Genomic DNA, 26,729 nt, shown 5'->3' with positions numbered 1-26,729 from the left:
CTGCAGGGCAGCAGGGGAGAAAGCAGCATGTGAAGACAAGGACTCAGAGGTCTCAGATAGGTAAAACCGCAGCCACAGCAGAGGGTGAGCCACCCCTGCCACTCTGAGCCGAGCCAAGCTGCATGTGCGGGCAGAGGTGCTACAGGCAGTGCTGCCGCAGGCTGGGAAGGCAGCTGCCAGCCCGTTTGATCATCAGCAAAGGGAGCAGGAGGAGACGCTCCTGGCTCCGATGGAGCTGGGGCTCTCGGAGGTTAATCTCCGCTCTGATGCTCCGCGCGCTGCAGTTCCTCCCGGCAGAGAGCTGCCACTCATTATCTCGGCAGATCGCATCAGAGTACAGCAGTCCAACTACCAAAGCTCCTTCCCTGCTCGTAAACCCTCTGAACATTTTCAAAGGCCCTGCAGCTTGCTGAAGTCCAATTACCAGCCCACCGGCTTTTCTTCCCAATTTCCCTCCTTGCATCCTCTCGCTTGCCAGCCTGTTTCATCTCCAAAACCAAGCACTGCCGAGGCCACAGGAAGAAGCAGATAGCCGTTCAGGCAGGGCTTTCCTTTGGGAATGAGCCCCCCCCAGACTCCCCAGAGCTGTGTGGATGAACCGCAGTGCTTACATCTTGGTTAGACATGTCCCAGTAGGGCCTCTCCCCAAACGACATCACTTCCCACATGACGATGCCGTAGCTCCAGACGTCGCTGGCCGAGGTGAACTTGCGGTAGGCGATGGCCTCCGGCGCTGTCCACCTGACGGGGATCTTCCCCCCCTGTGGAGAAAGGGAGGAGCCCGGACACCCATGAGCCAGGTTCAGAGCCATCCCACACACCCCCAGCCACTGGTCCCCGGGGACCCTGCTGAGGAGTGGGCAGGTGGTACCCGATGGGACAAGGAGGCAGGAGCCAAAAACACCTCCATGAATTTACCTTGTACCTGCACAAAAGGGCTTAGCTAAACAAAACAAAAAGATTTATCCAAGGGTTTATCCCACTCAGGTGTCACCCCTGAGTGACACCTCCCCACTCCAGCTGCCCTGCAGGACCCGGCACATTAGTGGCCTGTCCCCAGGTCCCTTCCCAGGGAGACATCAGGTGACAAGGACTACACAGAACTGCGCTAGTGCTCATCTCAGGTAAGGAGCCACAGGCATCCCCATCCCCTGGCCTTCAGTGGAAAAAATGTCTAACCTAAGAGCATCCTCTACGGCATCAACTGGGCTCCCACAACTGCTGGAAGGTCCTTCCAGCCCCACTTTTGGATTGGGAGGCAAAAAGCAAAGCATATTTAAGCCCCAAAGGAGACTTGGAAAGCATTGGAATAGGAAAGTGCCTTTGGCAGAGCACTCCTCATTTCTCCTAAAAGCTCAAAATCAGGCTCGGCATCTCAAGCCACCCCATCAAGCCAGGGCAGGTCCCAGCTCCTGCCAGGAGAGGAAGGGCTGGAGGCCATGCCGAGCAGGCAGGGATGCTGTGGGGGGACAGCACGTACAGAGGGACTGCTACCTGGGCAAGCACTGCTGAAATAACAGCAAAAAAACCCAACGGATGAAGGAAAACCACAGACATGCACAGTATTTAGTCGGGGCAGAATTGCATTGTAAATCGTTTAGCGCAATTGTTTTCTGTAGTCTTTCCAATGAAGCGTCAGCTGCTCTTGAAGGATGAATGGCAAAAAATTTTATTTGAATAACTACAAATGGAGAAATTAACTGCTAGGTTGTTTTTCCTGCCTTTTCCCCAGAGCTAAAAACCTGCTGTGGGAGGCAGAGTGATGTAATCGCAGGCACAGCATCACTTCCCAGCTGCCGGGAGATCTATTATGGCCTAAATTAAATAAAAACACAGATGAGATAATCTCTTTTATCTCCAAAGGTGGGGAAAGGCTACTTCATGCCTCATCCCAGCAGCTACTGCTGGGGTATTTGAACAAAAAATAAATGATGGGTGTCTGCTCAAAGGCTGCTGCCTGCAGGACGGGTGTGTGCAGGGAGCGGAGCGGAGCAGGTCCATGATGGGGCACGGGTGAAACGTTATCACAAACAGGGGAGGAAGAGCGAGGGGCTGCAGCTGGGCCAAAACACAAAGTCAGCCTTAAAGGCATGTCCATGGGTTATCCATTTTGGAGGCTGGAGCCAGCCCCAGCGCCTGGGCACAGCTCAGCAGCCCAAGAAACTGCTTCTGCAGGAGTCAGTGCAGCCTTGTACTTCCACCCAGAGCATGCTCTTTTAATTAATTGATTAGATGAGGCCAACAGGTTGCTCATCCCCTTCTCCTCTGATCATCCTTACCACCACCAAGGGTCTCACAAGCTTGCTGGCAGGAGGACTGCCGTGGTGAGGAGCTGGGGGTCCCCCAGGGTGGCGGGGAGCAAGGGGAAAGCAGGGCTGCCGCTACCTACAAATGAATTAATTAAGGACAAGAAGGGTGGCTGGGGAACGGTGGAGCTCCCATTAGGCTTGTCTCTTTAATTAATGCCTGGAACAAGTCTCCAGCAGAGAAAGGCAGACCAGACGTGGAACGCTGGCGGAAGGGGAGTTAAAACACCATTGCTGTGCCATCGGGAGATGCTGTGATCTCTCTGCCTCCCCTTCCCATCACTCCAGGGACTCCTCCATGCACCTTCCCTCCACGGAGGAGAGGGAAGAGGCTTATCTGGAAACTGCTGAGAGCAGAAAGGTGCTTGGGGAAGGAGGGAGGCAGAAAACTCATAAAAGGGAGGAAGAGAAAGGAGGGAAAAGAGGATGATGAGTGGGAGCCACAGCCAGGGTCTCTGGGCCACGAGCCTACGTGGTGGGAACCCTCCTGAGATGCTCCCATCCATGGTAGAAGCTCTGGGGTGTACGTCCAGCACCATTCTCCCAGGTCCAGATGGTAGTGGGTGCAGGGCAGGCACTGGGGATGCTGGGCAAGACCAAATCTTGCAAGAGGTACGTACCAAGGAGCTGGTGTAGGTGGGGTCAGATGTATCATCCTGCAAGTAGCGTGAGAGGCCAAAGTCGGACACTTTGCACACCAGGTTGCTGTTGACCAGGATGTTCCTGGCAGCCAGATCTCGGTGCACATAATTCATCTCTGCAAGGTACTTCATCCCGGCAGCAATTCCTCTGAGCATCCCCACCAGCTGGATCACTGTGAACTGCCCATCGTTTTGCTGTGATCAGAAAGAGCAGGCACTGGGGTGAGCACGCAGACCCCACTGTGGGACCACAGCCACTCACCCCCAACCTTGGGAGGATGCTGTACCTCCCCAGAGGACCATCCAGCTGCCCTGCCCTGCCTGATTAAAGCAGAGGTACGCCAGCACCAAAATACATGTGTTTTGGGGGTGTACGGCACACTGCAACTAGCTCCCAAGCTAAGGAAACAGGCTGGGATTTACAGGACAGGATACCAACATCTCATTCCTGAATCCCACAGGTGAACAACAGCCCGCACAGCCCCACCTCGCTTTACCCGCAGGAACGAGTCCAGGGCCCCGTTCTCCATGAATTCTGTGATGATCATGACTGGTCGGCTTTTGGTCACCACCCCTTCTAGCCGAATGATGTTGGGGTGGTCAAACTGCCCCATGATGCTGGCCTCACTCAGGAAATCCCGGCGCTGCTTCTCGGAGTAGCCAGCTTTGAGCGTTTTGATGGCCACGTAGATCTCCCGCTTGCCAGGCAACTTCAGGCGTCCTTTATACACTTCTCCAAACTCCCCTGCAAGTGCAAGAGCATCCACTACCACCTCCTCCTCCACATAAAACACTGCAAACAGTAATGGTACCTTGAGCTGCTTGGTCTCCAAACCAACTGGCTGAGAAATGTCAGCCAGTTAACCCTTCAACGATGCTCTCTATAAATCTTACTCGCCTGTCCTCTTTAAAAGGGGCAATGTCTGCTGCTGAAGACATGTTTGGGCTTGCAACTTTCTCCAAGGTGACAGAGCCTAGCGCCAACAGAAGCAAGAGGCTGGGGCCACTCTTGCAAACCCCCGCAAGAAGGATTTGCAGAGCAAGAGCATCAACATTTAAGGACTACCTCAAATATAAGGTGTCGGCATTAGTAATCTCAGTTGCCTTTTTGCACATCACTTATCTTGGAACAGAAAATAATTGGGCTGTTTTCATTGCTGCCCTCTGATGTAAAATAAAGAGAAAGTGTCCTCTCATTTTCAGCAGGAGAGCTTTTCTGTCGCCAAGGCAAAATTTGCCTGTGGAGGGATTACATTTAAGCCAGGTTTGCAGCCACTTTGCCTTGATGAGCAGCAAAGGGTGGCTGATACATTCCTGAACTTGATCCTGACCAAACTAGCTCATTGCTTCTTTGCAGCTTCCCCCCAGCTTCTCACTTTCTCTTCTATGAGTACAACACTGTTATTTAAAAATGGCAATAAAAGCAGCACAGATGACATACAGATACGTGCACACATGTGTATATATACATATGTATGGGAATATGGCACAGACTAGAGCGAGATCTGTTTTTTCTTGTTATCTCACGGAAAAGCCAAGCAGGAAATCCCAAGAGGCCCTGCAGTCACCCAGTGATTATGCTCATGGAGTCTTTCCCACCTCAGAGGACTTTTGAGAGCAGAAGCCAACCTCATGTCCACCTTAACCCATCACAAACCCAGGAAAGCCTGAAGTTTCGAGGCTTCCATGAGGGTTTCCCAGTGAACAACCACATGTGCACCCCCAGAAAATTGCTCTGGGTGAAAACTGCGTCTGGCTACGCAGGAGCAGCAGAGAGGGCAGGGAAGGATGGGCGGCAGGGGACCGCGAGACCCACCTGCTCCAATGACTTCTTCAATCTTCACAAAGGATACATCAATCTCCTTGGCAAACTCTCGGACCGCCTCGTTGGGGTCCTCGTAAGTAAAGGGGTCGATGTAGATCTTCATCCCTGGAGACCCTTGTTGCAGGAAATATGCGAGCAACAGCAAAAGGGAGAGAAACCAAGAGCAGTTGTGCCATGGCCAAGAACTGGAGACCCCCATGTCCTCATGCCTTCCATACGTCCGTTAAGATGGCTATCGCTGTGCTTACCTGCGCCACCTCCATAGACCCTCATCGTCCTCTTTCGTCCCCCCGCTCCACCTGACCCTCCTCTGCATCCCCTCCTCTCACTCACTGCCCTCCACTCCTCCGCTGTTATCCTTCCTCTTCCTCCTCCCTGGTGATGGGGAGCAGTTACAGACATGAACTACAATTAGCTGGCTTTACGGTGAGGGCTTTATGAGGCTCCATGCATTAGTGAAGAAATATTTATTTACCCAAAAAGGCCTCTGATAGCTTTGTGGCGGCTACTAAACTGACAGAATGCAGCAATTATAATCAACAACCTATATGGAGCCATCAAATAAGGCTTGGCCAGCCTCCGTGACAAGTGGAGGGCACAGAGGCAATGAATGGCAGCAGGATCTGGCCACGCTGCAGGGAGATGCAGCAAGTGGGCTCTTGCCCTTTTCAAATGGGGGAAGAAACCAAAACAGGTCCCCAAATTCCCCAAATGGGGTTGGCAGACAATGTGTTTGGATGCCCTGCGGCTTGCAGAGCTGCCGGGGGGCACGGCTGAGGGGCAGAGTGTGGCCACTGCCATCCCCGGGCTCAGCAGGGCACCAGCGTTATGCCACAGTCCCCAAAGGGAACCCAGAACAAGCTGTTGTGCCCTGTGGGGGTTCAGCCTCCCATGCCATTTCTCACCCAAAAAGGGGACTTGGGATCACATAGCAGCCCCTCAAGGTCATCTCTGGAGGAGACCAGGAGGGACATCACTGCCTGGTCCTCCTCCCCGAGGTACCTCTCCTTTAGAGTGATTAATAGCGTTTGATTACACTGTTAAGGACCTCGCCAAGGGCCACAGTCCCATTGCACTGGCACTTCCCAGAGCCTTTCTAGAGCCGACGTGCAGACGAATGCACAGACCACAGCATCGCCTCTGCGCAGCTCCGCGCCGGGAATCTAAATTGGCTCCCAGTTGGTTTGCAAGTTTGCCGGCAAGTAATTTGGGAGGAGACGTGAAAGCCTCACAGGAGGGCACTGCTGGTGCAAAACAACCACTGAGGGAGAACTGCTTGCAGGGCACCCAGGACTCGGGAGGGACCAGGCAGGAGCATCCTCGTCCCCAAAAGGGGCGTTTGGGGCAAAAGCTCTGCACCTCGGAGGCGGGCAGGGAAGGCTGCGATGAAGCCATCTGTGCATCTCCCAGTTCATAAATCCCTTTACGGCTGTGTCTCATACACTTTAACTGCCCCATAAATTTTTTTACAAGAGCAGCTGATGCTCCAGCCAGGATTACAAAGGGATTTACAGGATCATAACCGAGGCTGACTCACTGATCAAAATATTGAAGAAATAAAGGAGACAATAATGCCGAAGCTTCCTGCCCACTGTCAACTCGGGCTTGTTTTCAAACACCCTCTGATGTGCCCCAGGGTCTGCCCATAGGCTCGCTAAACACCAGGTTCAGCTCCCCCCTAATCTTTATCCCATCTGAATGAGCGGGATTAGGGCACCTAAACCCATTACTCATTTCTGCAAACCTCAGCCACTGGCTAATCATCACCATGCTGGCAAAAGCTGGGCGAAATGCCAGGTACCGGAGTGCAGCATCAAAGGCAACCCGTGCTGAGCCTGCCTGCAAAGAGAGCTTTGTGCTCTTAAAATCGCCCCGATACTCCTAGAAACTGGATTAGGCCATTTATCACTACTGCAGATGATGGCAAATTTTTTATCACTCTTCGAAAGTTGAAGAGCTCTGCACCGTGACCCAGACTCCAGTGTTAGATTCTTTCCAACATCATTTTTCCTTGGGAATCAATATCAGAGAAAAACCTTTGCCTGCTGAATCGCCGCTGCTTCAACAGGACGCTTTCTCTGTCTCCGCTATCTCAAAGCTCCTGGTGAAGCAGCAGCAGAGATAAAGCATAAGAAATTACAACCTGAGAGACCCCATCACACCCCAAAACCCACCCCAGGCAGTCCTTGCCAGCAGCAGGCAGCCAGCAATCCCTGGGTGGCTCCTGGGAGGGACGGCAGAGTCCCACCAGGGAGGCTGTAATTGTCGTGACGCTAAACACACAGGTGATTTGTTCCGGCAGATGCACTTGTTACTCCATTAGTTGCTCACCACAAATTTCCCACCTGTTTTGCTCCAGCACCTGCAATAACCAAGCGCCTGGAGGCTTGCTAACCTTGAAAGGGTTTTGCTGCATGTCCAGGAGCCCTGGCACCCCTGGCTTTCGGACACTGATCCTCGCATTGCCCAGCTTTAAAACTAAACACAGACACCCGCTTCACTGCTTTCCTACCTGGTTTGAGCACCCTGGGTTTTGGGGTGCTTGGGGCGAGCTAGGGCTGCACATGGGGTGGGGATTGTTTCAAAACAGGGAGAAAATAGGAAAAAAAAGCCTACCTGCAGCCCAACACAAGTTTAGCCATCAGGCATCAAATACATCTTCCCCCACTACCCGCAGTACAGAAACACAAAGAAAAGAGGGAGGAAAAGCACAAGTCCATCGTATTTAAGTATCACCCGGTAGTGTTTGGAAAACAGTTTCTCGTTTGCTGGGAGGTTTACAGTCCCCCACAGCTCTGCCATCACATTGGGAGGGTTCAGTATGAAGCTGAGAAGGTCAAAAGAGATTTAGTGTGCTGTTGTCGGCTTGGCTGGACTCTCCTGGCTGCCTCCAAACCCTTTCCTTCGCTGTCAGCCCTCCTGTTTTCTCTGCCAGGCTGATCGCTCCATCTCCATCCGTCCTCTCCACTCGCCCATCCTGTTCCCCTCTTCCTCGGCTATCTTTCACTCAGCCCTACATCCCACTGCCATCCCTTTTCCCCAAGCAGGTGCTCAGGACCCAGGGATGGTTTCTTTGACAAGGCAGCAAAATGCACCTGGAAAGCATCTCTACAAGAGTGTAAATGGGATTTACGTCCCACAGGGATGGGGTACAGAGCCCACGGGCACCGGGTGGCAACTCCTCACCCCTTGGAGCTGCTGCTTTGCTGCTTTACTATTTCCAGCAATCCCAATAGCCTGTTGGGTGCTTTACTGGGAGCTGGAAGAGCACCAGAGCACATGTTATACACAATAGACACCTCAAATTTATTCTGGTGCGCAGCTCCACCAACTGCAAAGGTGTCTTAGGAAAAGGCCCTTCAACCTCAGGCTCTCCTAGTTGTTTGCCAAGAGGATCATCAGCCCAAAGCCAGTTAAACCTTCCCAGTCACTGGCTGCACATCCTTCCCAGAGCAGGGTGCAGGGCAAGCATCAGCCACATGGCCAGGACAGCAGCAATGCCGGTCACCAGCCCCCACTCCCCGGCCATGGGCCACACTCCCAAAATCCACAGTCCCTTTAGCAGTAAGAGCATCCCAGCACTGATCCTGGCCAGGGCAGAGCCTGTGGCAGGAGATCAGGAGCTCATCCCCCCTCCACACACTGTCTCTCTCCTTTCCTTCCTCCTTTGGGAGTCTTCACAGCATCCTCTCCTCATCCCCTGTCCCACTATATCCCCCCTGCCCCGTCCCCCTAAATCCATCCCCATCCCTCAAATCCTGCCTGTTGCTCCTCTTTTCCCACCCACAATGCTGCAGCACTGCAAAACCCCCACAGGCACCCTGACACTCAGCTGTGGACATCTCTACTCCCACCCTACAGTCCTCTCCATCTGCCCCATGGGGCTTTCATCCCCCCACCATGCACAGCTGAAGGTGGAGGAGGGCACACACTGGGTGCAGGTTTAGGAGTATTTTCCCTGCCCGCTTTTCCCCGCTCACCTCGCCCGGTGCTGTAGTGCTGTAATTTATCGCTGTACACCGCCTCCTTGCTGTAGGCGCGCTTCCTGGGAGAACAGGGGAGAAAACAGCCAGGCCTGAGGAACCAGTGGCTGGTGATGGCCCCGAACCACTCCCCTGCCAGCAACACTTGGCAAGCGGTGGCAGCTCGGTGCTCTCTCCAGCTACGGGAGTCCCCGATCCCTCCCCTCCTAACCCAAATCTCTCACACCTATGTCTCACCACCTCCACCTTCCAGGGACACAGCATCCCACAGGGACCCACCTGCTGCAGACAATAGAAATGGCCACCAGCGAGACGATGAAGACCACCCCGGCTGCTGCGGACCCCGCGATCAAAGGCAGCTGTTCTCTCAGCTCCGACTTGTAGTCATCTGCAAGAGAAGAAGGATGGGGTGAATTCTCCCTTGCACATTCATGGAGTAAGAGCAGCCTCCTGGGAAGGGGTCCCGTAACACCCTCTCTGACTCTATGAGTGCTGCTCCCATGCGAGGGTGGTGGGACAAGGGGGATCCAGGCAGGTGATGAGCCAGTGCTGCGTTGCACAAGACATGATTGTCATGCTTGGCTCATGTGTTTTAGGTTAAAAATATAGAAGAGAAGATCCTGGGAATCAAGTCAAACCAACAGTGTGTGGGCCTAGTTTCCCAAAGAGATGAGGTTTAAAAGGTGGCTTTGTCCATGTCTCTGGGGTTTCTCTTCCTTCAATAAATTAAAACCTGTTGGTTGTTTCGGCCAAATTTAACACACGGTATCACAGATACAAAGTTCCTACACACTCCAGGAAAGGAAGGAGAGAAGAGACCCTGTTAATAACCAAGCCAGCTGGGGAAGGCTGCATCAGGAGTTCACCAATATTAGATACCAGAGAGTCCACCATGCAACAGTTAACCTTGAGAGAGGCGCCCCGAACCCGAGCACCTTCACTGCAGGTCTGCTTGTAGGTTTTTAAATCTCCACAGGTGGCATAAGCCAACTCCTTTTGCAGAGCCACAGCAACCACAGCACCCCTTCCACACTGAGCATCCCTCAAACCCCCTTGCGTCCCCTTGGCCACCCCCTGCATCCTTCAGCAGCAGGCTGGGGTGAAAGCCGAGGTGGCACAGTGAGGACTGGACATGCCTGGAGGAATCCCAAGAAAGCCACTTGCAACGTCCATGTGTCTTCCCCCATTTTCCCCTTCTCCTGCCTTGCCCCATTAGCAGTGTGGGTACCCGCAGTGGGCAGTATCCAGGAGACCCGACACTCCTGGGGGCTTCTGCAGCCCCCCAGAAACACCCCCCTCTCCAACTGTCATCAGTATGTTCTGCCAGGCTGGGCCAGCAGCCGCAAGCAAGGGTTAAAATAAAATTCACTCAGAAAGCATTTAGCACCCTTTTATCTCTATTTTCTACTCTGCTGTTAATTACTTGCAACTAGATTTATCTCTTGCATGCCGCTTAAATCCTGAGAAATTCTCATCTAACAATCAATTATTATTTAATAATCTACACTATCCATTCTTATTAAATTTCAATTAATTGCTTATTTGAGGCAGGATTTTTCTTCTCACTTCTCTAATTCTGAATATTCGAGGCATTGGGGGGGTTTATTACCATTTCCTTCCCTTGGTCACCCCGCATGGTTTTCCTCTTCCTGCCCTGGCTGGTATTCAACACGAGTGCAAGCACAGGGAGGCCCAGATTTAGGAGAGAAGGGAAGTTTTAGGAAAGACAGCCAGTGGGGCTGGGACCCATGGGTGTCACGTGACCGGAGCAGAAATCGTGCTGGCAGAGGCAAGAAAGGGGGTCCTTGCAGGGACTTCAGCTCCCCCAGTGTCTGAAGGGGTAGGAGGATCACAAAAGGAGCCTTGCTTCATTCACCAACTTCTGGATTTGTCCCAAAACTGGGATTAATGAAAAACCCTCCCATGAGTTATTCTCTAAAGGGTTCTCGTGTTTGTGAGCACAGGGAAAGGCTGGGGCCAGAAGAACGACAGCACAACTCTGTCAAGGAGGCCAGAAGAAGCTGTGAAGGTCATGAGCTGGCCCCTTTGACACACCACCTCAGGGTGGGAAATCAGCTTTCGGTGATGAGTGTGACCCTTCCTGCTTTGCCCTGATAGCTCAGATGCAGCTCTGACCATCCCAGGAGAACATCCCTGGAGAGCATCCCAGAAGTTCTTCCTCCAGGGATCCACACCCCCCCACTCCTCCCCACCCTGCTGTGCCAGACTCACAGCCAATGGCAGGGGGGCTCTACCACCACGGTCAGAGGCAGGAAAGACAAAACCACAGCTTAAATAGCAGGGGAGAAAACAGAGCTAAGAGATTTAAAGCAGATTACTCCTCCAGCTGGCGATTAATAAGACACTGCTGTAAATCACCTGGCTTTTGCCACACTGCCCGCTGGGAGAAAGGTTTGTGGAGATATATTCGTTTAATCCAATTAGAGCCTGAAGCTGTCACTCGAAGCTGTCACCACCCCCTTCGCCTCCCTGACTCCCCAACCTGGACTCACCATCCGTCAGCGTCTGGAAGCACATTTTCCCGCTGTACTTGCCGTAGCCGGCCACGGTGCGGGCTCGCACCTGTACCACGTACACCATGCCGGGTCGCAGCCCCTCGATCCTGGCCGTGTTGGTCTGGCTGCGGGCCATGGAGGAGTTGTACTCGTTGTGGTCCTGCGGGCACGGTCAAGAGAGACGGTCAGCAGGGACGGGCACAGGGGACAGCAAGGGGGATGATCTGCCCTGCAGCCCACCCATCCCCATTGATGGCAGGGAAGAGGTTTATGTGCAGGGGGATAAAGCAGTGGCCCTGGTTCTGCTCCAGAAGGACAAGTGCTGGAGCCTGGGCAAGGTGGCTCGGACACTCCTGGTTGCCCTCAACCCCTGACATGGAAGATCCCCCAGGAAGAGGACCCATGAGCTCTGTCTGGCCTCCAAGGAGCTGGGAAGGTCCCCACAGCATGTGCCTCCCAGGCAGCCCCCCTGGTCCCACCGTAGCAAAGAGCATGGAGCAGCAGGGGGAAACAGTAAGAGCATCCAGAGCAAAAACACTCATGTGCAGCAAATCCCTCCTCTTTGAACCACTGATGTCCCTGCACATTTCAGAAGTGTCATGCAGTTATGGAAACACCATAACATGCCCTATGAGATCCTACTCAAACAGGTTCAACAGCACCTTGCCTCTACTGAGAGCCCCAGCACCTATGGTCCCTGCTCTGCTGGCAGGAGTTCTGCCAAACCTTGGTGGAAACCTCATGCATCTCAAATCTCATTTTTTGCAATACTCCACAGTGGTTTACTGTAAAGGGCCTGCTGGTGAGATCATCTAATTTTTCACATTAGAGGAATTCATTAAAGCTGGCAAGATGCAGGAGGGATGGAACAGCTTGGGCTCGGCACGGTTCACCGCAAGGGTCGAGAGCGTGTCCCCTGTGGGGAAGGATGGCTGCCAGTCAAAGGACCCAGCAGGAGACAGTGACGTGGGAGAGGGACAACCCTGATAACCTTCGCTGGTCCTCACCGTCCCTGTCCTTTCCTCCTGACACTGTGCCCATGCTCCGGGTCCCTGTTTACCCTAGCAGATACCAGAGCCAAGGCAGCAACGGGCACTGATGTGCTGGAGAAAATGCTGCCACAGGGGAGGAATTAGAATTTGTAGCCACAACATCGCTCCCCTTCCTCTGGTTGCACATTGCTCCCACCCTCCAGAGCCAGCACAGGCGACCAGGCACCTGTCCCACAGCCTGTCCCACCACCTGGACCTTCCCAACAAAGAGCCTGACTCAAAGCTTGTTGATGTTCCCCCTCTCCCAGCAAGTTCAGGACCTGAGCAGCCTCCTGGCAGTGCCGTATGAAACTTCACGTGCCCCCATCCCACCCTCCGTCGCAAGGTTTTTACCCAAGCTTACCGCTGCCGGCCTGGAGCCCACGGTGCTGCTGACATCAGGCGTGCAGATACGGCTGACCTTCTCATAGTAGCGGATCTCATAGTCCAGGATGATGCCGTTGGGCTGCTCGGGCTGAGGCCAGGAGAGTGTGATGCTCCTCATTGTGGCACTCACCTGGTGCATGATGGGGACAGTGGAGGGTGCTGCCGAGGAAGCAGGGAGGGAGGGAAAATCAATGGAAAGCGGTAGGATCGATGGCCCTAGGGAGGAGGAAAACCTCCTGGGCATATGGAGCATCCTGAATCTCCCAAGCCTGCAGTGGTTCACCCCATGGGACAAGCTCCCGCATTAGCAGTGGGAAGAGCGGCATCTCAGCAGCTTACATGGAGACAGAGCAGCAAGCCGGCGAGGGAATTCTAGTATTTAAACCAATTACACTTTTTAATTAGGGGCTTAGAAATCTTCAGTGTTCCTTCTCCCTGGGATTGCTTGCTCCAAGGATGTCTCCCACGGCAGGGCAAAGACGGCAAAGCTCTCCCCAGCAGGGACAAACCAAGGCTCAATGATGGTCTCCAGCTCTGCTTGCCATCTTTTGCTGTAACTACTTCTCTGGGGGAGCCAGGACCCAGCACTGCGGGAGCCTGTGCCATGGCTGCGACCCCATCTGCTGTCAGTAATAGGATGTAGGAGCAAAAATCTGCCCACCCTGAGGACGATGACAGGAAACCAGGGCAGGGACACCCCAGGCCAGCAAGGGGACCCCAGGGTCCTGGAGCCTGTAGCACAGCTTTGGCTCAGCCCTGTCCCAGAGGAGCTGCTGGGTCCACTCTTAGGGGCTATCAGGGTATGCTTATCCTCAGTGCCCAAACATGCTTCTCCCAGGAGTTTTATTTCCAAAGCTCAAACACCTGCAGAGTAGTCTCAAACCCTCCTTCAACTCTTTGCCTGCCCTGGGGCCATAGCGCAAGGGTGCTCAAAAGGCAGCATCTCCAGCCCTGCAGCCCCCCAAGACCTCCCAGGCAGCAAACCACAGGGGTCTCGGGCATCTTGTTGCAGCACCCCTGGAGAAAGCAAGATGCTTGGCCCTGGCCAAGCATGCAGTTGGCATCAGGTGCAAGCCCAGCGTGGTTCGTCTGACCCCCTTCCCTCTGTGCCATGCATTTCTAATCAGTTCCGCCAGCTATGTAACGCACCACATTGCTCTACAAAGCGCCCCATCGTATTTCAGTTCATGCACCACACAAGCTAGGTGAGCAGGTTTCCTAAAATAGCTGCCAGGCACATTGTCCTCACTGCTGCTGCTCCCTGCCCCACTCTCTGCATGCACTGGAGCAAACCCAGGGCTGCTCTGTGCCTGCCAGGGAGCTGAGCATCCCTGGAGCCAAGCATCCCCAGAGCTGAGCAGCCCTGGAGCTGAGCACCCCCAGAGTCAAGTATCCATGGAGCTGAGCATCCCAGAGCCGAGCATCACTGGAGCCAAGCATCCCCAGAGCTGAGCAGCCCTGGAGCTGAGCACCCCCAGAGTCAAGTATCCATGGAGCTGAGCATCCCAGAGCCGAGCATCACTGGAGCCAGGCATCTCCAGCAGCAGCAACACCGCCCTTCCACCATCAAGGACACTGAGCCTCTAGATTAGCCAGGAGTCACTTTTCCAAAGGCTTTTTGCCCTCTAAGTTATACTTGAAAGGGCCAGAGCCAGCCAATACTGCCCTGATCCTGCACTTAATCCTACTAAAAGCCTCCATGAAAGGTACCCAAGTCTCTCTGCACCCAAAGCGGCACTGGCATGACCTGCTCGCAGGGTCAGCTCCCTATCCAGCCTTCTCTGCCCTCCTCCTCCTCCTCGCTGCGCCCAGAGTGCAGGCAGCGCTGGGCAGGGAAGATGCCTCCTCCGCATGGGTCTGGGGCAGAGCTGAGCTTGGCAGGACCAGCGTGGGGCACAAGATTGTGCTGCAGAGGCCATCTTGGGGCAGCAGGAGCCCCGCTCCATGCGGCCGCACTGGGAGATGTCGATAGTTTGGCACCGCCTTTGTTTACCTGGCATATTTAATCCTGTATTTTTTTTTAATCTCTCCACATCCGCTCCAAGAAGATGCTTGTGGGCTGAAATTAAACACTTAGCTTGATTGCTGTTTTGTTAATTGCTGCGTTCCCCACCCCGTTAGCGCAGATAGCGGCATGCAGGCGGATGGGGCTGGGAGCAGCCCTGCGGGGTGAGATGCACCAAGCAGCCCAGATCCAGCCCTGTGTGGGGGAAGCGGGTGGAAAAACCCGCTGCAAAACCAAAGGGATTTTAGAGGGACAGCACCAATCCTGCCCTTGACACACCTGATGCGTTTCCATCAGGTTACCCTGCAGCCCATACTGTGGCACTGGGAGCACTTCCACGTTAATATTCAGCCTTTGCAAGACAAACAGGGAGCACTGGGGTACGGACAGATGGCCGTGGGTGCCCTGGCTGTTCCCAGCTTGCAGGCAGCCCCAGGGTGGGAGATGAGCAAAGAAACACCCCAAAAATCCCAGCCCCCAAAAAAAAGGCCTGGAAACAAGAGGCAAGTTTGATTGCACATGGTTCAAGAGACAGCAATGCCAGCCAGGCACAAGCATACATTTGTATTCCCTGGAGCCAGGAGACTAAAATATTTACAACAGGTTTCTCTGTCGTGCTCTCCCAAGGGAGCGGGCTGGCGAAGGCTGCCTGCATTACACACTGGGCACAAAGCAGAAATTACCATCCCCTTTCTCTGCCCAAAGCAGATCGGTTTCCATCCCCTCTGCTCCCTGTGCTCTTCATTGCAGCCCAGGACCAGGTGCCCCCTTGCCATCTGCACACCCACTCTGCCGGCATCCTGGCTTGGCCCAGAGCTGCTTGTTCAGTTCCTGATGCCTGATCGGGAACAGGGAGGGAAAGGGGCAGGGGAGCCTGGAAAAGGGGACAAGAGGAAAATGATGGGAGAGGGATGTGCCAGAGGAGACAGAGCCTGAACTCAGCCCTGGGATGCTGCTCCCTCCATGCTGTAATGCAGCCAGGCTGCATTTCAAGGCTGGATTCACCCCATCTCCCTGCTCCCACCTGGGAGAAGGGGGGAAATAGCGATACCATTTCATCCCCAAGCAATCTAGAAGGGGATAAAAAGCAGGTATTGGTCCTCATCCCCTTCCCTCCCACAACCCAGCTCTCGCTTTGCCCAGGGTGTAGGCACATCCTCCACCTCCCCCATTCCTCTCCCTCTCTCTTTTCCTGGCCTTTCTCCCCACTTGCCACCTTCCCCCTAGCCCACCCAGGGCTGGGTGCAGGTTTAGCACAGCCATCACACACCACTTACACCCTGGGAGCTTTTTCTTTTGGACGTGGAGCTTCCTTCCACACACAGCTTGCAGCTAGTAGGGTACAGCTAAAAAACCCCGGCACTGCATCATCTCAGAACTCACCGGCTTGGTTGGTGGTGATGTTGACGGAGACATGCTGTGGTGGGAAGGGGCTCTTGTTGGAAACCCCATTGACAGCCTGGATTTCAAAGGTGTAGGGCGTGTGTGCCCACAGGTTGCTGATGAAGACCCGGGTCTCTGTCAGCCCCAGCTGCCTGGGGACAAAGTCCACATTGTCATCACAGCGGGAGCAGGTGCGTCGGTCTGACCGGCACTTCTTGCAGACGATGTTGTAGGTGACATCATCCCGACCCCCCGTCTCTCGTGGCGGGTGCCACTCCAGGATGATGGACGTCTCATTGACAATGGAGATGACATTACGGGGTCCGGAAGGGACACCTGCAGGAAAGGAGAGTACCTGAGATGGGTCCTTGCCCGAAACGTCATGCTCAGCTCTACTGGGGGCTCCGGCACGGAGAAGGACACCCCGCAACTCTGTCTGTTGGTCTACCCATCACCTCCTCTCTTGGGAGGGATTTGGTCTCCATGGCTTTGCCTAATTCAGGGTCAGGCTCTCCCTATCAGCAATGCCGGCCCCCATCTCCGACCTCCCACACAGAGGGGTTTCACAGTTGGGGATGAGGACTCCCATGCCACAAACCCACTTAGACTCCAAAAAAAGCCTCATGCAGAGTGCACGCAGATCTATCTGCCAAGACCGATCCACTTTAATGATCAGGAGATGCCAAGATAGCTCCAGTGCTTGTGTGGAGAAGTACCTCAAACAGATTATCACATCAAGAGAAATGCCACTTAGCCAGCACCGCCCAGAAACAGAGGAGCAGTGGGTGAAAAGAGAGTCCAAAATGGGAAGTGGTTATTAACAGTTCAATATCTCACGTTGGGAGCCTGGGTATTTAACAGCATGGAGGAGAGCCGGCACTGCTCACTGGTTTGTAAGCAGCTTGGATGTTGGATGAGAGATCAAAATTGCATTGATCAAATCCACTGGGAGCCATCGCAAATGCTTCGGAGGACAGGAACTGAACGCAGCTCCGATTGCAAGCGCTGCCAGAACGGGGCCAGCGTCCATAGGGAGTGATTCAGGAGGAATCCAGGTGGGACAGCATCATCGAGGTACAAACATATGTCTGCCCAGGTCTGGGGAAGGATTTAGGGTTAGCTGGAATGGCTCTGCAGCCAAAACCAAAAAATCCAGCTGCTGGGTTATATTAAATAAGGAAAGTGATTAATTACTTGTGCTGGCTGGGCTCGGTGCTGCACTTCCGAGGAAGAAAAAGGACTTTGCCATGATGTGGGGAGCAATAAAAATGATGGAGGACTTGACCTGCGAGAAAAGGTTAAGAGAGCGAAGCACGCTTTGTCTTGGGGAAAACCATCCCAGGGGAGCCCTCCACATGTGTGTGCTGGGGAACATTGTTAGCAGCTGCAGATAAATTAGCCCCATTAGTGGCTGAGGATGGGATGGGCAGAGGCGGCTTCATCTGCACGGGGGTGACATGGCTGGTGGGATGGAGAGGTTGTTCTGCATGGAGGACCTCTGGCTGACACCCTGCTCCAGCCACTGCTGCCAGCCAGCCCAGGGGGGCTGTGGGTGGCCATTCCTGCCCAGGTCCCTGCCTGCGCTGCCATCTCCCCCCGCTCTCTTAATCGCGCCCAGGCAGGCACCGTGGGAGCCTTTCTGAGCCATTGCCACAGATACTGCGGATAAAAGTGTTGTGTTAAAATGCCTAGAGAAATGACAGCCTTAAAAAAAAAATTAAAATAAAAAAATTCCCTTCCCTTTAATTCTTTTCCCCTTTAGCAGAGCAAACATGCATGTTGGGGAGCAGTTGTCAGTGCAGTGTCCTTGCTGGAAAGCGCTTGCATGGACTTGAGGCTTCCCCAAAATTCCAGTAGCACACAGAGGAGATGTCAAAGGAGGTTTATGGGCAGATGGGTAGGGGACACATCAGGGGCAGGAGCAGGTGTAAGGACACCAATTCCCTGGGGGGAGCCAGACTGGAGGACTCACAAAGGCTGGGGACAAGGATCAGTAAATAGCAAGTTACCCCCAAAAAGCTGCAACCTGTCACAGGAACCTTAATCCCATCCCCCTCTTCATACCTTAAGCAGACAGCATCTTTTCAAGCTTTTTTTCAAGAAAAAGGGAGAAAACCATCTCTCTTCCCCAGCCCAGCAGCAAACCAGTGTCCCCCCGAATTCCTCCCCCTTTAATTGCAGCCCCTTCCCTCCTCTGCTAGGGGTACAGGGCAGGAAGCACACTTGCAGGCATCGCTGTCGGGAAGGGCTCTGGTCCAGGGCAGCACCTGCAGCTCCACGATAATATTTACCCCTCTAACATAGAGAAACTTTGTCAGCAAAAAGCTGGCACCTCAAATTAGAGCGCTGTAAAATTAAGCATTGATGAGAAGAAATAAAAATCAGCAAATAGACTTTTTTATACTGTATTCCTATAGTGCAGCAATACTGTAAATCAGCTACATAAAGAGACATAATAAAGATATATAGATTATCTGTGGTTGTGCTACCTGCTGACTACCTTCAGTCTGACAGCTCAAGTGATCCAGCAAAACATGCAAATCCTTTCCTCATTTCCGACAAGGCACTCCCCAGCACCAAGGGTCAGGAGCATCCTCGTGCTAAAGCTCCCTGATGGGCTGATTCAAGGGCCTGGAGCATATTTGGGGGGGGGAAGGGGGGGCAGGGCAGATGAGTCTGAGACTCATGTTCCCAGCAGGCTGAAGAGCACAGCAGCTTGCTCTTCTCTCCTGGGCTCTTTTCTCACCAAAAGACAGGCTTGAGGCCACTGCTGCCATCCCAGGCGGCTCAAGCAGACAGCCGAGCAGTGATGCATCACACGCAACGCCGTGCTGAATACCAATGCTTAGCGCACCTTTTCTCCCTATAAAAAAATACTCCATCTGCAAGACTATGAACAAGACAGCAACAACAGATAACTTTAAATTCTAATTTATCCTGAGGACTATCTCCCTGCCATCACCACCACTGCCAGGGTGAAGTATAAATTCAAATGACTGCCAGAGAGGCAGGCTGTGGGGCCACCCCATCGCTCATTGTTTGGTGCGTGCCACGGCAGTGTCCCAGGAAAACAGAGCAAAGGGTGATGCAACATCATCTGCTTATGCCGGTACAACAGTGAAGGGATTCGTGCCAGCACGAGGAGCACATGAGGCAGTGCCATGTCGTGTGAAGAGGGATGGATATCCCCAGCCCTCCGCAAAGCTGAACCTTTGTGGTGGGTTGACTTCGGCTGGCTGCCAGATGCCCACCCAGCCACTCTCTTGCTCCCTTCCGCAGCCGGACGGGAGGGAGAAAATAAGATGAAAACTCTTGTGGGTTGAAACTTTCTCCCTGCCTCTGCCCCAGCAGCAGAGAGGAGTGAGACCCTGCAGCCTCCCCGCCAACCCTGATCTGTTGTTACTCACTGGTGCAGGCAGCTGCCGGTGGGTCGAAATCTGCCCGGTAGTAGCCATTGCGGCACGTGCAGACTGGTGAGGCCTCAGCGGTGGAGCGGCTGTTGGAGGGGCATGGTGTGCAGACCCCCGCACCCTGGCTGGCCTTGAACGTCCCTGCTGGGCAGGCTGCAAGAGAAAGGAGAGGAAAGTGGTTGGATGCCGAACCATCCCGGGAGGGAGGCAAAAGCAGGTCCTGTCCTTGAGACATGGCAGAAAGAAAAAGAAAAGAAAGAAATAAAAGAAAAAAGTCACAGAAAAGTTGCACATCTGCATCAGAGCTAAATGGGGTAGCACCTTCCTATGAAGCTACGATGGCCAAAATTTTCCATGCTGGCCATTAGTTATTTCTAGAGCCACCAGGAAAGCACTGAAATCACACAGCAATGGTACAAAAATTAGCCAGGCAGAGCAAGGGGGCTGCAGTAGCTCCTTTGCTGCCCACTGCTCATACCCAGGCAGGGGGACAGTGGGGGGCTGCGGGACCCCCTTCCCCGGCAGCTCCCATGGGGATGGGGACACAAACATGCAGGGGCAGGACAGCGTTCCCCTTCTGCTGACCCAAAACGTCCCTTTCCAGCACCCCAATGGCATGGCTCAGGTCTTGCATCTCTTTTTCCATGCAAAACTTGAATACTTAATTAAAAAGTTGATGTGACACCCATAACAGTGTCTTACAGGTCCATCCCATTAATCCCCTGCAGACTGGGGCTAATAACCTTTCCAGCCTTCAGCCTCCGAGTTCATTCAAGCAGGAAATGGTAACTAATTCATAAGCGAGAAGATGCTCCAGTTACAGTGAGGCTTTAATCAGTGACAGGGGGAGATTTCATTAATCAACCGTCTCGCTGCTCTGCGGTTAGACGATAAAGATGGAGTGACAAAGGTGGGGTCCCTCGTCCCTGCCCCACCCCACCAGTCCTCACCAACTAGGCGCTGATGAACATATGCTCATCCATCCTTGACATCAAACAAAACCCTTGGGTGACCCCTACAAAACTTAAGGCTGCAGAAGGTAATATCTGTATTTTGGCACATGTACTCGAGGGACCAGACCTCCAGGTCCACCTCCCAGCTGGGGGGAGATAGTTCATGGCCTCGCACATGCAGTGGTCCCACCTCCGTTTGGCTACCAGCTCTGCCCCTGCGATGCTGTTCACCTCCAAGGCATGGCTCTGCAGAGAAACACCCTAAGTGTCTCATAAACACGGCGATGATTGAGATAATGGAAAGTGCCTCTTAGCCCCTGTCTGCTGCATCAGGATATGAGGCATCTCCTAGCAGCCATGAAGAGGAAATTAATAGGAGCAAGCAGGAGTAACCACTTTGATGCAATTTCCTTGGGAGATAGTGGACCATCTAATCTTTATTGGAGCCCTTTAACCTGTCATTCAAAACTCATGAAGGCCTCTTGCTCACACAGTCTTTCCAGATATTAAAAGATGATAAAAAAGGATAAATCAAAACAATATTTTACAATTTTATTATTCAGGGGATTTTTTCCCCCGCCTGAGGCACACAACTGGCTGCAATGAACTGTCTCTTTCCAACAGCACTAACAGCTGAGTGGGGACGTGACATCCCAGAGGGACCAACCACCATCTCAAACTGCCCTTCCTCCTGCCCACCACAGGAGGACTGCCCAAGTCCTCCACATCCTACCGCAGCCATCCCACACATATGGCCTCTTAGGGAAACACTTAGGGCCATAACCCACCACCTCATGCAGACAGGCAGCTAGACACACGGGTTCACCATGCACTGCAGGACACTGGGTGGGCACATGAGGGCTTGAGGGGAAACTTCAGGATGCCAGAGCAGAAGGCAGCCGGATGCAGACCCTTTCCTGAGCCATGCACACAGCCCTATGCCCTGTAACAGCACGAGGAAGCACGCGGTTACACCAGACACACAAGGCAGGAGACACGACCACGTGTGGACACCAGACTTCGAGGTGGATCTCCATTTCTTCACCTCTCCCTTCCCATCAGCACCTCCCCGCAATGTCTCAGCAGCATTGCGCTCCCACCAGCAAGCTTTAGAATCCATGAGATGTGCAATGGGTGACTTGTGGGCTCTAGAGCTGGAGGACATGTTGAGAAAAGTGCCTGAAACAGGCTGGGCTCTTTGGAGGAGCAGGAAAGAGAGGGCAGTGGTACCAGGGAACAGCCACCTGTATTTTGATGGAAGGGGACGGGAGAGGGAGGAAGGAAGACGAGAGGGTCACAGCACTATGAACACGCCTCGGTTTAAAGCATAGGGGCACGTTGGTGGGTCGGTTGAAGGGGTTTGTGAATTTTTAATTACAATTAATCCAAGTGATGCTTTGTCAAAATACCTGAACAAAGTACACTCCGCAACCCAGTGTCCTCAGGTTTCTCTCATCACTTTGCTTATCCGCAAATTCCTGTAATCTGCAGGCACGTGGGTCTTAATTGTTATTATTACCAATTAGCTTTTCTCTCCTGTGATTACACTGTGCTTGTCTAAAGTCTCCTGCAGTTTCAGGGGAGGCTAATGCCTTCTCCTTCCTCCCAAAGGAGCAGCCCTCTGCTCTCACTGTTGCATGTGTCTCTCCTCTTTCTGAGGGAGCTGAACCATGAACCTCACACTGAAGATGAAGCCGAAACCCCCAAACCCCTGCAATGCCACAGTGGGATCTATAGAGACCTGCGCAGCGTGGGATCCATAACCCTTCAGATGGTAAACACGCAGTCCGAGTGCAAGGCTTGGGTAGAGGGCTCGAGCCCAGGAGGGAGCAATAAATCACCCCACTAATGGGAAGCGCAATATTTGCCTTGATTTAAGGGCTGCTGCAAGAAAGTTTCCCAGAGCTGGGAAGGTCTGGATCCACAATAGCACCTCGGACAAGTGCGGGGTGAGGCTCTGCCTCATCTTTCCCTGGGGAAATGGGCTCCTTCTGCCGGTGCCCAGGCTGTGGCGCAATCTGCATCTCTTCAGCCCGGAGAAGAATTAATTGATTGTTGATTATGTGGGCTGGATAAGATTAATGATGTGCTTAACTACCCATTTCCTCACGTTTAAGCACTAGGAGTGTGTTTGTAAATGATGAGGCACGAAACCCGGCCGTGCTGCTCAGCAGCTTCAGCGCTTGCCAGGGCTGCCTGCTCAGCACTTAAACCCACCCCCATAACCCAAAGCTGCCTGCGGATCGGTTGTCCTGCCTGCACATCAGGGATGTCACGCATCCCAGGCAGCGACGGCCAGGGGTTTGCAGGCAGGACCCCTTTTCCAGGGCTGACGCAGGCATTCGGGGGTGGGAGGAAGCATTGTTGGGGGACTACTTAAACCCAGGTTTGCAGCGAGAAGTCATCACTGGTGGTTTGAGGGGAAATAAAAAATAGATGCAAGTCGCAATCATGCCCAAGCGGTGATGGTAGGGGTGGCAGCTGATTTGCAGTGCCCCACCGGGCTGGATGCAGCTGGGCGACTCCCAGCCAGAGCTTCTCCTCCTACCCCCCCAAAGGCTTGGGGTGGGGATTCAGCCACATCCCACATGGGGTAAAACACCCCAGACCTGCATCCCCATCACTGCCTCCCTCCTCACTCTGCAGCTTGCACAGGGCGGAATGAATTATTGAAGCAGTAGTAGCACGCAGCAGCATCGCAAGGCTTTTTGCTGCTGAAAACTCTCCTGTCTTAACTGTATGTATCTTGCATCCTTATAGTTCGGGTGCCAGGGGTCCTAAAAAGAGCCGGAGGTAAGCAGGATCTCTCTGCTCATCCACCACTGCTCCTGTCCAAGGCAAGTCACTGTCAACAGACCAGACACTCTGTGGAAAGGGTGCAAGAGCGGGGGTATCCAAGCATTTCATTCTTCAAACTAAATCCTCTTGGTTAGCACCTGGAACTTGCACTTTTTAATTACTCTCTCAGGGAAGCTTTAGTCAAAAAAAAAAAAAAGAAGAAAGAAAGAAAGAAAGGAGACATCTCCTCTATATTAACTTGCTCTAAAGCTCCCTGGAGACACGGAGTGGCATTTTTCCTTAGCAGGTTTTAAAATAGGAGCTTCTGCAAAGAATTACAGACTTCAGCTCACGATTCAGCAAGCCCACCTCCTCCCCCCGACCCTTGCCAGCACCCCGCCGCAGCTCCCTTCGCTCGCAGCAAACCAAGTCTGCACCATCCCATCATTCCCATGTCCCTAATGTCCCCACTGGGACAGAGCTAACCACATTTGCCAGGTATTCCCAATTTCATGCTTGTTTTGGGTTCCCTTTTGGATCCAATGCCTTTGCAGGGCAAACTCAGTGTCTTTAAGCACACCTGTGGTCACTCTGGCACAGCAGGTGATGAAAAGATGGGTTAGAAATAGCAGGGCTGCCTGCACAGGGTGATGTCCTCAAGCAAGCTGGAGGTATGGAGAGGACTGCCACGTGCAAAGGCACTAAAAAGCCTGGATGATCCAGCCTTGCTCCAAAAAGACACGTGGCCGGCACCTTCCAGCAACACCAGGAGATAAGCAGTGGGGAAGGTGCACTGTTGGGTTTGAGGACGCCACGGGCCAGGAACAAAGGAGGAACTGTCGCTCATTGCACTTACAGCCCTCTGGAAAAGGATTCAAGGCCATTTCCCTCCTTTCTGCAAATGACAATTTTTCATTAAGAAAAAACACTGGCTCTTAAAACTGACACTTTCTGCAAGATGTTCACAATTTTTCGATGAAACCCAAAAAACCAGAGAGGAGATGCTTGCTAGAAACCCCTTGTATGTTTTGCAGACACCTTCGACACAAAATGTATTTAACTTTAAGAACGCTAAAAAAAGAAAAAAGGGAAAAAAAAGTGCCTATCCATTTTTCAGCCTTCAAATTGATTAGCCCCAGTTACGGGTATTTTAGTGGCAAGGCAGCTCTCCTTCCCGTCCTGCTGCCTCCACGTGCAGCGTGCTGCATGCAGGCTAGGAAGCCCTCCTAGATGCTTTCAGCTGAAAGACACCATCCAGGCAAATAAACACCCACATGAAATTGCTTGCTATAGAAAAATGACATTTAGAGGATGTTGCGATTACAGGGGCAGGCACTCCAGCAGCCGGCACAGCTTTCCGGGGCGACTGCCGGCTCAGCTCTTGCTCGCCCTCATGGGCAGGCAGCACTGGGGGGACCAGTGGCACTGCGTCCCCCGGGGACACACACACTCGGCTGCAGAGGCCCAACGCTGCCACAGGCTGTAACGCAACCGATGCTTTTGGGTTTCAATCCCTTTGATGTGATGATGACACCAGGGATGCAGGCTGCAGTTTGGGGGCAAAAGCAGCAGAATGAGGCAAGCTGTAACCCACACACCCCCACTCCCCAGCAGGGGCTGCCATCTCCCCATCTTCAAAGGGCAATGAGGGTGCTGCCTTCCCACCCCACTTTCATCTCCCTTGTTATCCTTCCCACAAACATCCAAGCAGAGAGTGGGTGCCCATTGCCAGAGGTTTAATTGCATCCCCGACTTGATGCTCTCCTGTCATCCCTTCCCTCCTGCATCTATGTTGGGGAGGGAATTGGGGGGTTGTTTAGTGGGTTTTTTCCCCCCATTTCTACTTGTTAATGATCCAATTCCCTTTTATATCAAGCCAAGTGCTTCTCCTGAGCACCTCACCCCTGGCATAGCCACAGTGAGCTCTGCAGGCAGCCGGCAATGCTGGCGGGTGTCCTGCCGCACCACCCTCCACGAGGCATCCACAAATTAATCCGGAGAGGTTTCTGTATTCAGAACAATGCCATGCTCCAGTGAGGAGGGGTGGGAGGGTACCCATCGCAGGCATCCTGCCTTCCTGACCATGCCGAGAAGGGAGACAGGGATCAGACCTGGCCCTGAAACACCCTGTCAGCCACCAAATCTCCTTTCCTACATCCAGTCCTTGGGGCAGGGTGAGGAGCATGACCCAGACAGGGAAACACCAGAGTCCGAGCAACCCCAGCCCCAAAGCATCCTCAGACAAACAGATGGACGCTTGCTCCTGCAGGGAGGGAGCTCAACACAAGCCCCTGAGCAATGCCAGAAAACCCTGGCACCCTGGGGACAGGACAACCCAGCAGAGCCTTGTCCCAGGGAGGGATAAAACTTCATTTTGGTGCGAACTTCACCATTTTTGCAGCCAAACGCACAAACTCTCACAATTTCGGAACTCCCAGAGCCGCTCCCACCTCAGGGCCAAGCGCTCACCCAACCTAATTACAAACAGCACCCACCTCATTGCATTGCATTTCCATATTTCAGCGCTGTATGGGCAGAAATTCATGAGATAAACATGAGCTTCCCAGCATCTGGGTTCACATCCTGTGGGCAACAGGCTGCATCTCTCCCCAGTGCGTGGAAGGAAGAGGCCCCAGCTCCTCGTGATGCAACCGGTTAATTAAACCAGCCCTTCACCTCTGCAGGAATAGGTTTAGATCTGGCTTGGGACATACATAAAGTCAGGGGCTTCTAAGCCTGGCCCACCATAGTTTATTTGTGAAGGAAAAGTAAAATTCAATGTGTTTTTTCCCTTCTCAGGGGTTTGGGGTTTTTTTCCTGCTCTTCTTCTCACGGCTGAGAAATGAATGGAAGTGGGGCAGGATTTCAAAGGTGCTTGCAGAGTAGGTAGCTGCACGAGGCCAGTTAGAGGCAACAGGGTGTGAGAGTGCATGCGTGTTTACTTCTCCCAAAAATCCCATCCCTCATCAACCAAGGATTTGCTCCCCTGGGGCAAACTGAGGTGCTCACAGACCATGCGCGCTTGGCTGCAAGCAAGACACAGCTGATGCTCGCCCAGAAGAAGTGTTTCTCTTCCAGGAAGGTGGGCTTGGGAAAATTAAGGGTCTCTGAATGCAGAAGAGCTTCAACACCAACAGTTTAGCTGGTGTCATGACCCTAAATGAGTTTAAGCTTAGAGCATGGCATGGAAGCAGCTGTTTTGGGCTCCCACATGCCCTGCCACTCGCTACCTGCAGCACCCCTCTTCCCAATAGGTCCATGCTTGCCCATTTAATCACCACTCTGGGCTTGACTTTCTCTTTTTTTTGTGGTTGGATGGATTTTGAAGGTCTAAAACGAAACCTCTCCCAGATCCATTTCTTGGATGAGAAAGGGGAGAGCACACATGCCCTGGGCAGACGGTGCTGCGGGGCTGCCAGCTCACCACAGAGCAGGGAAACTCACTTTGCTCTCCAAAACAGTCAACTGGGGGGGGGGGGGGGGGGCGGGGGACCGGGCGGGGTGGGCCACA

General features: G+C 53.2%; 1 protein-coding gene across 2 annotated transcripts in view; it reads right to left on the bottom strand.

Annotated features, from left to right (window-relative positions):
* Positions 1-26,729, bottom strand: part of EPHB1 (EPH receptor B1) — a 75,796-nt gene that overhangs the window by 1,607 nt on the left and 47,460 nt on the right. For both annotated transcript variants that reach the window (XM_010561170.1, XM_010561171.1), the window contains exons 4-13: positions 19,485-19,640; positions 16,078-16,413; positions 12,667-12,848; positions 11,269-11,431; positions 9,035-9,143; positions 8,753-8,817; positions 4,764-4,886; positions 3,445-3,692; positions 2,927-3,142; positions 612-761 (exon numbers count right to left, since the gene is read on the bottom strand). In XM_010561170.1, the coding sequence (XP_010559472.1) occupies positions 612-761; positions 2,927-3,142; positions 3,445-3,692; positions 4,764-4,886; positions 8,753-8,817; positions 9,035-9,143; positions 11,269-11,431; positions 12,667-12,848; positions 16,078-16,413; positions 19,485-19,640 (1,748 nt within the window). The remainder of the gene's footprint in view (positions 1-611; positions 762-2,926; positions 3,143-3,444; positions 3,693-4,763; positions 4,887-8,752; positions 8,818-9,034; positions 9,144-11,268; positions 11,432-12,666; positions 12,849-16,077; positions 16,414-19,484; positions 19,641-26,729) is intronic.

This window comes from Haliaeetus leucocephalus, unplaced genomic scaffold (genome assembly GCF_000737465.1).
Source record: "Haliaeetus leucocephalus isolate CR32 unplaced genomic scaffold, Haliaeetus_leucocephalus-4.0 Scaffold143, whole genome shotgun sequence".
Taxonomy (NCBI): domain Eukaryota; kingdom Metazoa; phylum Chordata; class Aves; order Accipitriformes; family Accipitridae; genus Haliaeetus; species Haliaeetus leucocephalus.
Note: the sequence above shows the minus strand (reverse complement) of the source record. Positions and strands in the feature narration are given on the sequence as shown.